Consider the following 16,980-nt stretch of genomic DNA (forward strand, 5'->3'; position numbering starts at 1 on the left):
ATGTGGTACAGCGGTCATTACTTCAAGGTCTGGGAGGAAAGCAATACTTGTCACCATTAGTGAGGGTTAATGCAATTAGCACTAAATATCACTTCAACATTGAGAACTACAAGGGCCTCACGTTTGTCACACAGATCCTCCAAAGAAACGGGTCGACTCTCCCATGTTGAATCGACACGGCAAACGGAGACCAGAGAGGAAGTCCATGGAAGTCCTCAGTGTCACAGATGGAGGCTCACCAGTGCCAGCCAGGCGGGCCATCGACATGACACAGCATGGACAACGGTATGCATTTCATGTGACACAAGATAAATTCAATTTGATTCCATACAATATAATTCAGTTCAATTCAAAAACATTGTTCTCGAGCAGCACTTAAAATAAATACAGTCAATAATCAATGCAACAAATCAGTGATCCAGATTATCACTGACCCTTGAGGATTAGAGACAATTCAGAAGGACACTGAGCGCTTTATCGTCACCTCAGAGTACAAACCACCTCCAACTCCTTTCACCTGGCAGCACATGTGCATGAGGAGGCGCGCTTACATCCCTGACCTGGCTTTCTCACTCATCTTAATTCGTCTCAACGGGCTGCCATCAACAATTACAAGTTTATTTGTTGTCTGAGTAGTTGTCACGCGTGTGTATTTGACTGACATCAAAATTGCATTCACCAGGGACATCCAATCAGTACGTTCGCGCTGCAGTCATGTTGCCAGGGATCTTTTTATACCCTTTCATCCAGATGACTGATTCTGGTGTGAAGATGTGCGATTGCATGCGTTTCTTTCCTTTTACACAGCCATGAATCGTATCCAAATGGTGTCACTTACGAGCAAACCATTGCAATTGTATCACTAGGACCGTGCAGTGTGAACCGAGGTGTTAGGATTTGAAAAGGTATCTGAGGTGATGTTTAACGTCGCAGAGGTCTTCATTGTTTCTTTGTTTTTCTTGAAAGAGCTCTGTTCATTTTTTTTTTTTGGACATGTTTCTTGTCAACACTCTCCTGGTTGCACCTGCCAAATGATGTCCTGGCAGTCTTTTTTGTGTTTTTGACAAAAATCTGATTTGGGTGCATCCTGATGTGTGTCTTTGTGTTTGTGTTGGGCTAAAGCTCTCTGGGCAGAGCGAGTTTAGCAAACACCTCACCATTAGTTTGACAGTCTGCTCGCTCTGTCTCCTGTCTGTCTGTAGTAAGTCAGTATACAGTAAAAGCTTGGATATTCCCGGCGCCAGGAAAAAATGCAGCAAAGAAGAAAGGTATTCACTCTCTCCCTTGCTTTTTGCTTTTGCTCCCTAACCTAAGGTAGATGTCTATGGACGGAGAACGATGCAGAAGTGGGCTCTTTAATACGTGGATTTATTTGAATGTGTGTGGGTATGTTGTATTTAATTTATTGAAAGAATCTTAAATTAAAAAATAAATTAGGTTCTAACAATTTAGGGCCAAAAAATAGTGAATTTGAAAGTTAAAGTTCATTTTCCTTTTGAAGATGTGCGAGGCAGAGCTTCCATATCCATCTCCAACCTTTCCCCCTCTTTTGGTATGAACTTAATTAGTCTCTTTTGAATGCATTAATAATCAGTTCCTCCCGTGCTGTGCCCCACTTTCTCTTGAGATGCCGAGGGTTCCTTCTACTTTGGAAAGCGGAGCTTGAGCCATAACCCCACAAGGCAAAGGCGGCTGATTTAAAATCTATTTGCACATCTTATTTCAGCCAGCAATATATCATCACACCACACATTTCTGCTCGATGCCAGTGACGTTTTTTGACAGCCCAGAAGATGGACTGTGAGTTAGCGTGATCAGCCTAATGACAGAGTGCTGCTTTACAGGGGAACCGACTTGAATGCAGAGCCAGCCAGTCATATAATATAGCCGCACTATAGAGATTTGTGAACTCATCCCAATGTCAGATCCATTAATAACTCCTCACTCGGGCAGTTTGGCAACAAGTGCACATCAAGAATTCATCCCACACCTCTTTAAACTTCCATCCACAAGACACTTTGGAAGGATTAGAGCCATTTCGGCAGCTCCCACCTTTTAAGATGCCCATCTTTGAATTCTGTGTTAAGATTCATCTTCTTGTCTCATCCCCTCTGCTCCACTCCATCATCCCTTCAGGGCATTCAAGTCTTTATTTTAAGGTTTTGCAAGTTTTGGCATTGTCTTCCTCTGCTGTATTTCTTCTGCCTTTACATCCGATATAGTAAAGAAAAACAGTTTACCTTTATGTTGATAATCCACGGCATTCTATACCAGGTCAAGTGTTAAGTTAGTGGTCATGTCACGTACGTTAAGTTACGTGTCATTGTCAAAAGTATTGGGAGGCAAATTTGACACCTACAAGGAGGCAGGACTTTCTACCACTTTTTTTTTTCTTTTTTTAATTGTCTCTGTTCTCCCAAATACATACAAGCATCCCTTGGTTGAATTTGTTTTTTTGCACTGGGACACAAGCAAGCCAGAACAAAATAGCCTCCCCTAAGCTGTTCCCACAAAGTTAAAATCATACATCATGTGCAACATGCCTTGGTAAAAGGAAGAATTAAGATTTGCAATGAGCTACGAGCTTTAGTCCAATTCAAATTGTTTAGGGGTTCATAGGAAATGTTTATGTTAACTCTATATTATTCACCCAAAGAAGCTCAACTGCATCTTTCCTCCATCTACTTTAATTTTTCTTTCCTTTGTATTTTGCTTAATATAAATGTCAACAGTGGGCTCCTCACTAGATTTTTATATCCCCAGTCACTCACTCACTCACTCACTCACTCACTCACTCACTCACTCACTCACTCACTCACTCACTCACTCACTCACTCACTCACTCACTCACTCACTCACTCACTCACTCACTCACTCACTCTCTTTGCTTCCCTTGTGCGTCGCTCATCCTCAGTCCCAGTTGCGCCATGTTGGTGTGGCATCGCTTCACTAATGTACAAATGCAGCTTGATTTTCTCTGTCCATGGTTCTGATTTGGTTGCTGGTTTTATGCGCTGCAGCTTCTCTATCTCCAAAGCAAGTGTCTCTCTGTATATTTCTCTCCCTCCTGTCTCTTGTTTCATAGCTTTCCAGCAGATAGCAGTGGTTAAAAAAAAAAATGTGTTGTTAACCAGGCAAACTAAATTTTGAACTGTTCCAGCCTTTTTATTCCATGAACTGAGCCAACCTCAGTAGATTGATAAAACGTAGAGGGAGCATTCAAGGTGTACTGGACAGAATGACTTGTATTGGCAGGATGAATTTACATCAGGGTGAAACACAGGGGAGAGTGTTCATTTAAAATCCTCACAGCGTGCAAGGAGAAATGAAAGCTGGTTAATGATATGGAAATGAAACATGAAAAAGTGCAAGAGTGAGTCATAGCTTTTTTTTTTTTCACTGACCGGCTCCCATCGCTTGATGGGGTTTAAATGAGTTAGGTCAGTGGAGCAATTTTAAGTCTTAACTTTGATGCTAATCATGGACTCTAAGTGTTTAAGGTACTCAAAGAAAGAACCTTTATGACAGATCTTGTCGGGGAAAGCTGCAGGGGTCTTATTGCATCTTCAAACTTGAGGAGCTGAGCTGTGGATATTAATTTAGTGCTTCTTCAGGGAGTTTGGCTCGCCCCGGGAAAGGAAACGACTTTAAATAGTGCGCTGATTGATATGGCTATCTACTTCACAGAGAGGAGACACTTCTGAAATAGAGTCAAAAGAAGAGGAACGTGCAGTCTGATTGTGTTTGAGCTTCGGTGTGGTTACTTCTGGCACCATAAGTTGTATCAGTTTCATTTTATTTCAGTCTATTCAGTTCTCAGATCTGTCTGTATTATTTCATCTCACACAATCTCTCATTGGAACCTGCTGAGTGTTTTGGATGGAGCTCAGACAAAGCCTGTGGTCACACACTCCGGGACATTGGCCTTTGTTGCAAACTATTAGTTGGGAATAGGAAGAGCTGTGTAATGGTGGGTTTGATGAAAGAGTGAGCTTACTTAAATCGGCGTGGGCCTTCTGAAGAGTCTTTCTTTCTTCAAAAACTAAGCCATTCCTTCTTCAGCAGTCCATTACTGTATTGTGTGACCACATTAATTGGCACTGCTATACAGGAAGTTTTTTTCTCAATATAAAATGGAGCCCATGAATGAATGGGAGGTTTTGAATTTGATCAATATGGCCTTGGAAAAAAGGTAGATTTACTTAGTGAAAGCTTAATCCTGTAGAACTTCCTATTGTAATCAGATTTAAATTTGAACTCTGATTCAAACTTTTTTTTTTTTCATAGTTCGCCTTAAATGTGTTTTCTAAGCAAATTTCTTAGAAACTTGAACACCAGACTTGCTTACATGTAAATATTCCAATGTATGATTACAGAATATTTTAGTTTTGTGTGCTTATGTGTACACTAAACAGCCAACAACAGTTAGTCATTGTCATTTTGTAGCAAGGGTGCCTTACTGTGCAGCAGCATTGCCATCTGTATTATTAGCTCTATAGACCTGCTGGTCCAACACTAACAGATGCAGAGTATGTCCAACAATATGCTCGTAATAGGCCGAGGAGACCGAGTGTATCTGTGTTGTCATGAGGTGCAATTGGCAATGTGAGCATGTCTCCGTGAACCGCGGGCTTTCAATTCAACTGTCTGGGCAGCTGCTCTCTCAAACAAGTCTTAGCTCATTTGTTCTCACCCACCATTATGGTGGGCAATCACCACGGAAATATTTATAAAAATAACTTGTGAGTGGGAGTGCTATCTTTCCGCTGTAGCAGTTACTCTTTTTTATTTTTATGTCTAAGGAGGAAGATACTATTTCTTCACACATGATTTAAAAGCTTCCCGGGTTGACATAAACCCCAACTCACACTTTTTTATGGCAGTGTCTGCCTGTTGCACATTTTGTTTTCTTTTGTTTTTATTTCTTACCATGTAAGTAAGCATTTGTTTCCATTTATGGAAACAACAAGATTGATCCAACATATGGGAGCAGCATCATTCTCCATTACTACACCAGTCTTCTTAGATCTCAGGGGAAAACTCACATTTTATCATTTCCTTTTGTTTTTGAGAGGCGTGGTCCACATGTTCGCAAATTCATTAGCGCTTGAGTGGGAAAAGAAGAGCGAGCGGTTGTAAAATCAATGACAAAAACAAGCAGTGTTGTGACAGTCAGCAGCTGGCGTTGACAGGCACTTTGTGCGGTGTGCGTGATGGAGACAGATCATCCTGTGATTGTTCAATTTGGGGCTCGCCTCGCCTCACATCTTTATTGACGACATCTGCATGGAAATGGAAAATGAATGGCACGACACCAAATGCCCCACTTTATTTCCCTCCTCAAGATATCGGCTACTGATGCGGTGCAAACAGACTTAAAAGTCACCATGTTTTATTTATTAGCAAAGTGTAGACTGAATAACACCAACAAAAAAGGCTAATTTAAATGCTAATGTTTAGGAACACGCTGAGAGATTTCCAGGTGAGTGTGCAGTCAAATCAACACGTTTGACATTGCGGCGAGTCACTGCTAAATATTGTCTGCTAACAAATGAGGTCATGCACTGTGCGCTGTAGTGTTCCTGCTCCTCCTCCTCTTCGTAGTCACTCACTGTGTGCTTGGCGTGATGGTGCCAGATGCTCTAGTGCTAGCCGATCCAACATTTGACCTCCAAGCTTGTGACCTACGCCTATTTCTAACAGCTTCACATGTTCAGCCCACAACTGACTTTTCCCCTTTGCGTGTTTGGTCCACAGGTCACGGTCTATTAGTGGAGCCTCTTCAGGCCTCACCACCAGCCCGCTCAGCAGCCCACGGGTAAGTCAAGACCTTCTATACCCTTACAACTACACGCAGGTATGTGACATTACACCTCGGTTTCTATGTAGTTGGTTCCCCTGTGGGATGACCATCTAACTGCTGCTGATCTCTTCTTGATGTCTAAGTCAGCAGGAGAAAATAATGGATGGTCATTAGGACTCCACAGCAGCATCTCCTGACCTTTAACAAACCAATATCACTGCTCAAATGTTATACTGTCCCTTGAATATGATCTATTATTTTCCCAAACATAATTGTGTTGTCAATTTATGCTTAATTTTGCCTAATTTATGCCTAATTCGTCATTTATTGGGTGCTAACGAAAACACGAAAGGTTGATCAACGTTTTCTCTCAAACAAAAGGATCTCCTCGCCCTGTCTTCTCGGCTTATAATAGTTTACTCTGTTTTTGGCAGCCTTAGCATGTGGAAATCCAGCTCAAGGAATTATTTTCAAAATCCTACTTTTCTATTTTGAGTGGGATATAGGCTAGGAGCAAATGTATCCAGCTGACTAACCTTGAGAAGACTCAGGGTTATTCAAGATCCTCAAACAAGCTGCTCAAGCCACAGCTCATCTAAAAGGGAAATTGATTTCAAAGGCCAGATAAATCTGAGCTATTCTGTCCATATAATTTAATATTTTTCCCCAATATGGCTGCACTTTCAAGGTTAAAACTCAATAATAGATCAAGTGTAGTCGTGGCCGTTATTGAGATCTGTCTTCCTAGCTCATGTTTTTTCCATGTCTGTCGGAGTCTACTGTTTATTCTTTTGTGACATCGCACAGTTGTTTTTCTTTAATCGTTTAAGTGTCTGTCTTTGTTTTTTTACATGTCTTTGCTTGCTCTTTTCATGGTTTTATTCCCATATCACTTTGCTTTGTTTTCTAACTGCATGGTTCTCCTTTTCCTTTCCATTCTTGCGCATGGCATCTGACTGCTTGGTGGTTGTATTTACTTGATTCTGTTGTTTGTATTCCTTCACCTGTATGTCCTAATCAAATAGCCTGTTAGAAAGTTTGGGACTCCACCTCAATCCCCTGATTTAGCACAATCCCCAAACAACAGCCCCAGTCCCTCCCCTGAGCCACTTCCAAATCATACGGGTCCTCGTTTGTCAACACCCAATTCGCTGGCCCCGAGCACCGAGGCACTGCCGGCATCCCTTAACAAGACTCAGACGCTCCCGACCAAGCCGAAACTTGCGCCGAAGCCTCTTCACGCGACACGATCCAACCCGCTCCCCGAAGCTTCATTAGATACGGCATCCTTGTCGGATTCCTCGGCTTCCTGCCATATCCCGTCACACCTTCCATCTGCCTCCGTGCCCCCAACACCCACCTCCCCGCTTTCCCCAACCCCCCCAAGCCCCACTGCTTCAGTCCAGGGCAGCCCCCAAGTCCGTCGCTCTCATTTCGCTGCCAAGCCCCAACTCTCTGTGCCCTTCATCCCAGTGGTGCCTGCCTCCCCCATCAGGCTGCACCACTTTCACCCTGTAACACCCACGCCTTCGTCATACTCTGACCACTCATCTCAATGTATCCCCCTCATCCAGGTTACACCCCATCCTTCCCCTCGAGGTAGTCCCCTACCCACTCCAAAGGGCACCCCGGTGCACACGCCCAAGGACAGCCCCGCCGGGACACCCACCCCGACCCCACCACCAAGCCCCTCCATTGGCGGGATGCCATGGAGGACGCGCCTCAATTCCATCAAGAACAGTTTACTGGGCTCGCCACGCTTCCACCGCAGGAAACTCCAGGGTTTGTATACACTTTGACAATTTTGTTTTATTTTTGTTTTCATTCCACCCTAAACACTCATTTGTCCACAGTTCCCACACAAGAAGAGATGTCCAGCCTCACTCCAGAGTCTTCCCCAGAGTGAGTAAATGTTACACCTTTACTATCATAATGATGTATAACCCGGCCATACCTCAAAGCTACCTTCTCAGACAGGACTGCACATGGCAATTTAAAATTATTATGATTAAGATTTTTTTCCTGCTGAACTTCTTGCACTGACCTTGCCTTTAGCTTGAGGTGTCTGGTTATGAGTAATGGCTGGCTGCCTGTGTGATGCTTCTCAGCCTCCTGAAGGGTGATTACTTAAGTTTTGGCCAACGCTGTGTGCCTGTTTGGTTGGCTGGCTGTTCATTTCCACCTGGCAGAGAAACATGAGGGTTGATTGGAGAGCTTCCTGCTGAAGATCTTCTAAGTAGATTGCAGTCAAACACCAGTTGCGTACTGTATGGCTTTTATTATTAAAATACCCATCCTGCATTTTCTCATACCATTGTCTCTAGTATTGCTGCAGTATGTAAGCATCAGTAATTGATTTGATCACTTAACAAGATTTGGGTGTTCCTTGCAGTGGCACTTCCTAAATAATCGAGGGCCTAAGTACCTTTTACTGTGGCTGACTTTTTAAAAAGCTCTTACCTGGCCTGCTTGTAAGAGGCCACAACCTGAATGTGCACGTGAGACTGGCCACAATTGTCTTTGACAAAAGCAATTATTTCTGTGTCAGACCCCGGTGCTGATGTCACTGTGCATCAAATTATTTGAATGTGCAAAACCACAATGGCTCTATGAATATGCACGCCAGGCACGACAGTGTACAAGTTAGGGGAGCTAACTTTAGAAGGCTCAGAATACTGACTCTACCATTCTCAGCCTCATTGTGGGAATTTTTTAAAAGTAGCGCTTGACTCAAAATTGAGAAAATCCTAAAGTACACTAAACACACACTGTCAACTTTGAAAGTATGACCCCCTTTTGTATCTCAAATGGCCGTTTAAAAAAATGTGTGCTGTATTATTTAAACCTTTTAAGAAATTATGACATTTCTCGTGTTGTTTTCTCTCCATAGACTTGCCAAAAAATCCTGGTTTGGGAACTTCATCAACCTGGAAAAAGAGGAGCAGATCTTCATTGTCATCAGGGACAAGCCTCTCAGCTCCATCAAGGCTGACATCGTTCAAGCATTTCTCTCGGTATCGTCAACCACATTTATTATTGAGCTCGCTTGTCCGCACAGTTCCGAGTCAGGCCCCCAACACAGCTTTACTTACTGACACATTTTCACTGGCCAAACCTTAGTTAGAGACAAACCATCACTTACATTCACACCTCGGGAGTCTTTATAGTCTTCAGGCAGGCAGGTGTGAATGCTTGTTTTGGGAATACAGTTGGATTATGCAAGTACGGGGAAAACATACAAAGATCACACAGGAAGGCTGAATATGAATCATCAACCTTAGCACTGTTTTCTAACCACTCTTCATTGTGCCATTTTTTTAATCATATAGGCATCATATTTTTTATGAAATATGCTCACAGTTTAAAAGTGCATTGTGAGGCACTTTAGATGAATCCGATAAAAAGAAGAAAAAAATAAAGTAACATTTGTGATTGCTTTTGCTCGATTCAAAGAGCCTAAACTGTACTCTGTAGTCTTGGTTTTGTACACTGCAGTGTTGCACTCCACAGTTTCCACTTTACTGCAGCAGTCCTTTTTCTTCCAGTCCTTAGTCTCCTTCCTGATAAAATTTGTCTGCATACCTCAGCCAACGTCCACTTCTCTCAAAGTAAATACAGCAGCTACTTGTTCTCCATTTTCTTTCTTGTTCCGACTCTTTTGTTCACTGCATTGTGGAAGAAAAGAACAAGTGCTGTGCACTAAAAAGAAAAAAGAGCTTTAATTTTCTTCTTTATGTGCCTTCTTCAGACTCGTGGGCCTTAGTGAGTGTGGCAGTGGTGACTATTTGCTGGCTTTCTAATAGCAGGCTAGATATGTGTCTCATGAGTATGTGGCGGGCCCAAGGTCTGCTAACATGTTTCAGATTTATGTAGCAATTCAGTCAACTGCTTTTGTTCATCGCTTCTATTTCCCACCTGACTGCAGACTCAATGGAGGTCAATACAAAAACTACAGATGGCATTTGCGATCCACCTCTCCAACACATACTCTCGGTTTTATATATTGACTCCGTATTTATGTTGCTGTGGTGTGTATGAATAGAATACGTCGCGTCTTGCATGTAAGCGCCACACAATCTCGTTTAGCATTCAGCCTGTGTGATTGAACAGAACCTTTGCTCACCTCAGTTAAATTTGAACAAAGTTGCCATTAAATTCCCTCCCGGGCTTTTGCTAGCCGGTAGGTATTCCCGACAGGAGATTGGCACCTGAATCAGTGGAATTATACCTTGAAGCACACTCACATTAATGGGATGTCAAGACATCCACAGCACTAGGATGGAAGGTGCCAATTTTACAACTCACCTGTTCATAGGGCGCACAAATTTATTTTGGAAGGGAGAGTGCAATGTTGTTGGGTGACAGACGACTACATTAGCTTAAGTCCCTCGCATGCAAGGCTACGCCCCAAGGTATTAATCTCCTTCGACTTTGACTGTGGCTCATATTTTATGGAGAGTGTTTCATTGACAGTTATCTTTTTTTTATCATGTGGAAGAAAAATTCAACATTGATGTTTAATTTCATCACTCACTCCTATTTTTTTTCTTTGCTTCCAGATCCCCAGCCTGAGCCACAGTGTCATATCACAGACTAGTTTCAGAGCAGAATACAAGTCCACGGCCGGCCCCACAGTCTTTCAGAAGCAGGTCAAATTCCAGGTGGACATCACCTACACGGAGAGTACGGCTGCCACAAAGGAGAATGGCATCTACTCCGTCACCTTCACCCTGCTCTCAGGTAAGGATACGCCTGCATGTCATCATCCATCCTTTCAGTCTCTGGAAATATCATTCCATCACGGACCTGCCCGCATGCCAATATACAAACCACTACCTTTGCTATTTGCTGAATCCCAACAAGTAAATAGCATAAAATAACAAAAGTATATTACTGAGATAATTTACGGCATGAACACAAAAATACAATCATCCACTATGTGACATTCCCCAGCATATCTATAAAGAAAATTACCAATAATAATTTGTATATGACATACCATATTGATGATACACAAAACAGCAAACATATCCTGATTGAAATTTTAAAGGAAGCATATTTAGTGTTTAGCATTTGTCCACGGATATGTGGAATTTTACGGGTTCTCCCCATCACTGTGTGGATTTTCTCTGTGTTGCAAAATCGGGACCTGGCAATTTTTCTTTCTATCACACACCACAATTCAGTCAATTTCAATCCAGTCCGAATAGACTTTTTCCGACTTTGCACAGACGCCACCTTCTCTAGGAGCGGTAGTAGTATTAGGCTTTACTTTGGCTGCGTGGTTTGAGACGCTGTCAAGAAAATTGGCATGATTAGCCCGACTTGTATTTTGCATTAAAGCAGTGTGACAGGCAACCATTTTGTAATCATGCTTTACTGTCAATTAGGGTGTTATAAGGAAAGCAATAAACGCATCTAATGTTCAGAAATCCAAAACATATTTTTTTCTTGAACATGGGGTCACTCATCTATAACTTTAAGAGAATAACATCATGGTATTACTGAATGTTTTTGTAATAGGTCTTGCCACACATTTCATCAAAATGCAGCCTGCGAAATAAAGTTGCCTGAACTTTTTTTTTTTTTTTTTTATTTCTGTTTTTTATTTTTTATTTGACATGCTGGTACATGTCGTGTGGTGTTGCAGATGCAGGCCCTCCAGCAAGCACTAACTTTCTAGAGCTCCGCTCCATGCTGTTCAGCTTCAGGGCAACTCGTGTTGTCATCCACGTTAACCTTAAAATATTTCCCAGTCCACATGGCTGACATGGTTCTTACTCTACCAGCGTAGGCTGGAAAGTGTCACTGTATCACCTTTTTTTTCTTTTAAGTGTGAAAAGGAGTGCCGATCTGAGTATTGATATCTACTGATACTGTTATTGATATAGAGAAAGCCACTTTGTGAAGCACGGATCTGTAATGAAATTATGTAAGAGAAAACAACGTTTCCAACATCACAAATTCAAACCTTCATAGCTCATGTCCTAAAGATGACCATAATGCAAATCATAAACGGCTGGTTGCCAACTGCCAGACAAGGAAAAAGGATAATGCACTGGCCGTGCAATTGGCTGGGGACCAGCATGTCTCGCTCAAAGTCAGCTGAGATACGCTCCAGCATAAGGGTGTTTTCCCAAAAGCCAAGTATCTGTTCTTCCTTTGGTTTGTGTCTCTGTGTTATAGGACCCAGTCGGCGCTTCAAGCGGGTCGTGGAGACCATTCAGAGCCAATTGTTAAGCACACATGACCAGCCTGGAGTCCAGCAGCTGTCTGGTGAGTAAGATCCCCCCCCCCTTTACACCTCCCCTATCAGCATCACTTTCACTCTCTGCCTCACCAAGAGCTTCGTAGGCTCTGCTTTGCACGCTTGGCTTCACAGCATTCTCCGAGGGTCAAAACATTGTCCGGTGATGAGAATTAGAGGGAAGGTATGGAAATACCATTTGCATTCTTATGGAGGTTTTGTCACCATGGCAACACCACAGTGACACCAGACCTGGGCGAACATGCTGCGTGCTTGACTCCCAAGTAGATGATTGAGGAGCACTTTCTGCTCCACATGGGGATTCATTGTTGTTTGTCTCGTTAGTGAAATAGTTGATTCTGAGTTGCTGAATATGATTCGTCATGTTTTCTCACTACGGAAACGATCTGCTCTCATCTTCTCTTTTGAATACTTGGGCTTGTCTCATTTGACATCTTTGTGACAATGGCGCTCCCTGTTGGTAAAATAGGGAAACACACTAGCCAATTATCCATTTTCAACAAACCTTTATGGAGACAAGGCACATATTTTGCATGAGAAGTGAATTTTCGGAATTTCATTGTTTTTATTCAAGGGGCAAAATGAGCAATGTTAGTTATAAGTCGCATGAGCAATCACCCACGTGTTGTCGAATTCTTCAATTAATGGCTACTATTTTGCCATAAAAGGGATACATACAAGCGCACGGCCACAATATGACATTCACTTGGCTCTGGAGTCACTGGGAGTTGTAAGGATTAGCTGTGATATTTTAAAATGTGTCTCTAATTAATAAACTAGGGCCTTGGTACAAATGGGAGTCAAGATCATGTTCCGCAATTAGTGGGCAATGGAAACACGTGAGCATTATGGCGTGCCTATTGCAAAAAATAAAGGGCATGACTGCACCTTTTACAGTTTCGTCGAAGATTTATCGAAATGACTTAACATCTTAATGAGGTCAATATGCACAGAGCAATAACTCAGACTCAAATTAAACTCATCCTTTTGAAAAACACTTTTTGAGCGTCCCCATCGCAGGGCCTTTAAAATGAGATAAGGGCCGCTAATAGGAAGAGCACAAAGAAGTGGTTTTGCGTGTCATTTTTTCAAACAAAAGGACTTGTCAATCCTTGCGATTATGTCTTTAATCTCCAAAGATCACCTGGAAGCCAGTGGACGAGGACAAAGGCTAGGTGGGGGACACGTATGGAAAAGTGTGACAGTTAAATTAAAGTGCGTTCCCTTTGTCCATTACTGCTGTTTTTAAAAAGCGGAGGTTCAGGTGTAACAATCGTAAATTCTTCACAGCTAAGTAAGGGAATAGTTGACAAACTGTTAGATTCATTACATGCAGACTAAAATCATGGTTGTTGTTTTTTTGTTAGGTCAATTTTGTGCTGGCAACACAGTTCTCTTTCTTCTAATAATTGCACTATTTATTTACATAGAAAACTTACAAACTGCAAAAATACCAGTAGTATCAATGTAGAATAAATCTTAACAACTCAAATAACATTTTAACTTTGATACTACAAAAATTCAACCAAACCACACAATTAATCTGATTGGTTTTCATTGTGGCGTTGTACACCTTTACAGAGAAATGTTGTTGCTAGACAAATCATGGCGCACAATCAGTATGTCAGCAGCGAAAATGTTTTTTTTACTGCAGCCTTGCTTACCTCGATCTTTAGCCAGCAGACGACTTGATGCTCAGTCAGCGGATCCTGCAGGTGTTTCATTTGAAGAGTGCAAGGCATCTAACCTGCCTTCCTTTAAGATGTGAAAAAAAAAAACATCCCTCCATCCATGTTGTGTAGCTTCATTCGGGTCAGCGGCGAGCAGGAGACAGGGCCGTAGCTAAAAATATTTCAGTGTGGTGGCCAGGGTGACACAACATCTCACTCAGGGGTGGCCATAAGCGCATGCACATGTCCTATATATACTTGCCTGCTCGAAACACCCTCTGTATCTGAGAAATCATTTCATTTCATGCAACAAAATGTACAGGACTTGTACCGTGCTCAACACACTTGACTCATAATACAAGCAGGGTCGTGTAAAAAGCAACATTTTGCTGAGCTAAATTTACTGTTCTTTTGTTTGCCGTTGCTTTATGAGCTTTGATGGCCCATTCATTCAAATTGTTCATCAAATATACAGTTAATATAAATGAATTGCGCAAATGATCTAAGAATACAGCATCCATGTGACTCTTTTTTTTTCCAACTGTATATGTTATTTATTTCCCCTTCCGTGCACCTGATTTGGGCAGACGTTCTAACCATGACCCCACCGCCTTTATTTACATCAATTAACCACACTTATTGACATCAGTCGTGCAGCATTTGTGGCCCACTGTACTCCGCCATGTTTCCTTTCCTTCCCCGGTGCCTCGTCTGCACCTCGAGTAACGTGTCCGCCGTAATCCGACACCTCTTTCCAGACGAGAAGAACGGCCAGGTGCCATCCAAGCGCTGCCCCTCGCCCGCGCAAGCACGCAGGCAAGAACAGGAAAACAATGCCTCCAAATGTCCGCTCGTCAAGTTGACGCTACAAGAGGAGTCGCTAGATCTGAACTAGATAGGCAACACCATCATCATCTTCTCATCCCTCCTTTGCACCTCCTTTCTTCATGCTGCTAAAGTGTGTGCGCTAACCTCACTTGTCTCTCACCCCAGGACTTATCCAGAAAACCTATTAAGTCCCGTCCCCGTCCCTCCCCTTCCTGAACCGTCCCACCCCGAGAGATGGACGTGCGCATGGAGGACTGCTTTTGAGAGGTTTGCGTTACCACGGAAACAGATCCTTCATGCAGACTTCTACCATCATCTTTCCCAACCCTGCGTGCTCTGACAGTAGAAGTAGATGACTGTTCCTTTGGTGTTTCCGATACCCCGCCCCTTCCACGCCTGCCTCAGAAAACAAGCATTTTGCTAAGAGACTCAACATGCATACCAGCACATTTCCAGTATGCACACTAAACTCTGGGATGTATTACCAAGGAGAAGATAAGGAGGAGGCGAAGAAGAGCCGACATGGACGGTCGCCGGATTGTATTTTAGTTTTTTTGTTTCATGTGCTTTCTTTGAGATGAACTATGTGTAAAGTCCCCACTTGACCCGAATACCAATACTGCTGCAAATGAACTTTTCAGAGAGAAGCTGTAGGTGGGGCGGCGGGTCATCAAAATTTGGACGGGTGGGTGATTATCTGAAAATGAATGATTTATCCTGTTGTACAGATTGCAGTCATTTCTGATGTACAAAGAGTTGTTTTGTTGTGACGCGATGTTTTGGTAGCCAATAGGAGAAATCATCTGTAATTTTGGTCTCATGATCATTTTGTCTTTCATGTTCTCTGCAGCACTTTGTCTTTATTTCTCCATTCAGACCTCTCTTTCTCTCACGTATACTTACCAGCAGTAGGAAAAGAAGAACAAACATTATGTGATACGTGCTTATTTTTGTACTTGTGGCCCTTATTTATTCATCTCACGGTGTCATTTCCTAATTTATTATAACTATTTATATGAGCAAAGCTGTTAGGTCAGTTGAATGTTATTTATTATTGCCCTCTTGTGTGTTTGTAAATGGGGCATCACTTGACGAAAAACAAGATTTCGTTTTAGTTCAATGATGAATCTTCTTCAATGACCAGGGGAAAAAGAACTTGTGAAAGCAAACAAACAAAAACAAAAAAAAGCATACCAGTGATTTAAGAATGTAGACTTAGCCTCTTTTTGGAGAGAGGGAATGCTCTTTTATTGATATTTGTCAGTTTCTATATTATTGTTTGTGTAGGCTGGGCCTGAGAAGGATGACATTGATCCACAGGTCTTCTCTTTGTAAATAGATCGTTCCAAAATGGGGTTGATTGTCTTCTTAACCATGCTGGGGATTCCTGCTCTATACATTTAGCTTGTATTGCTGTGTGCATGTCAAACATGAGCTTTTCTTTGCATGGCTTTTGGTGTAAATGTTTCACGCTAATCAGTCGCCACAAAACTACTGTTTCCGTTGGCCGACCCTTCCTTCCTTTTAAGCTTTGCCTATAGTTCTGTCTTTTTTTTTTTTTTTTTTTTTTTTTTTTAATCTCCCCTCCCATCCAATTGATCTGTTCCTCTTCGTTTATCTTGCGCACAACGTTTTTGAGCAATGCCTCTCAGTCTGTGCCACTCCATGGAGAACTTGGACGTCTGAGCTGTTTTATGTGGGGGTTCCGAAAGCACAGGGAGAGGATATCATTACATACAAATAGAAAGCAATACCCTCATGTCAACTCTCCTTTGTTTTCTACAAATGAAAAGCAAGCAGCTCAGAGGACAGTCAGTGCTTCAGAGAGCCAGAGCAGGAGTAATCTCCATATAACATAACTACGATGAGCATCATCAGTGCTGGAAATAATAAAATCATTCCGTTATAGTGTCTTTCTTTTTCTTCCGTGAGTACTGTATGTGCTTGTGTTGAGTCCCCAGCATGTGTAGATTTAGGCAGGGGTCACCAACCTCGTTGAAACAGGAAAAGCCACTTCTTGCATACTGGTTCCTGTGGGCTGCCAATTTGATACACACTTATGAAATAGCAAATTCAAATGACCTTCAATTATGTGTTAATGACTTACATCCATGTGAAGATCATGTCAACAATGATTTAAAAAGACAGGAAACAGATGATATGCAACGTTTTTCAATCAATCTTAGCAATTTTTTTTCCCAATAGTTTCTCCTAAATTCCTAGCGAACTCCGATACCCTATGACTGGTGAACTATTTTCCGAGGAGCCCACAGGCTCCATGTTGGTGACCCCTGATCCAGTGTGTAGTGAGTTAACTGTTGATCTTTCCTCGACTCATCGTGGCAACATTCAAATTCAGTACAACTTTTACAGAATTCCAAATAGACAGATAGTGCAGTGTTTCCCAACCT

The 16,980-nt window shown here is 42.2% G+C and overlaps 1 protein-coding gene across 3 annotated transcripts in view; it reads left to right on the forward strand.

The window, feature by feature from the left end:
- Window positions 1–16,482, forward strand: part of brsk2a (BR serine/threonine kinase 2a) — a 126,868-nt gene extending 110,386 nt beyond the window's left edge. Inside the window, exons 12-19 of one of the 3 annotated variants that reach the window (XM_037253992.1) lie at window positions 135–285; window positions 5,758–5,818; window positions 6,829–7,585; window positions 7,657–7,705; window positions 8,694–8,817; window positions 10,363–10,543; window positions 11,990–12,079; window positions 14,735–16,482. In XM_037253992.1, the coding sequence (XP_037109887.1) occupies window positions 135–285; window positions 5,758–5,818; window positions 6,829–7,585; window positions 7,657–7,705; window positions 8,694–8,817; window positions 10,363–10,543; window positions 11,990–12,079; window positions 14,735–14,757 (1,436 nt within the window). In that variant the 3' untranslated portion in view covers window positions 14,758–16,482. Of the gene's footprint in view, window positions 1–134; window positions 286–5,757; window positions 5,819–6,828; window positions 7,586–7,656; window positions 7,706–8,693; window positions 8,818–10,362; window positions 10,544–11,989; window positions 12,080–14,499 lie in introns of all 3 variants that reach the window. The other 2 variants (XM_037253991.1, XM_037253993.1) reach the window with 2 other exon arrangements.
- The last annotated feature ends 498 nt before the right edge of the window (window positions 16,483–16,980 follow it).

This window comes from Syngnathus acus, chromosome 6 (genome assembly GCF_901709675.1).
Source record: "Syngnathus acus chromosome 6, fSynAcu1.2, whole genome shotgun sequence".
In the NCBI taxonomy this organism is placed as follows: Eukaryota; Metazoa; Chordata; class Actinopteri; order Syngnathiformes; family Syngnathidae; genus Syngnathus; species Syngnathus acus.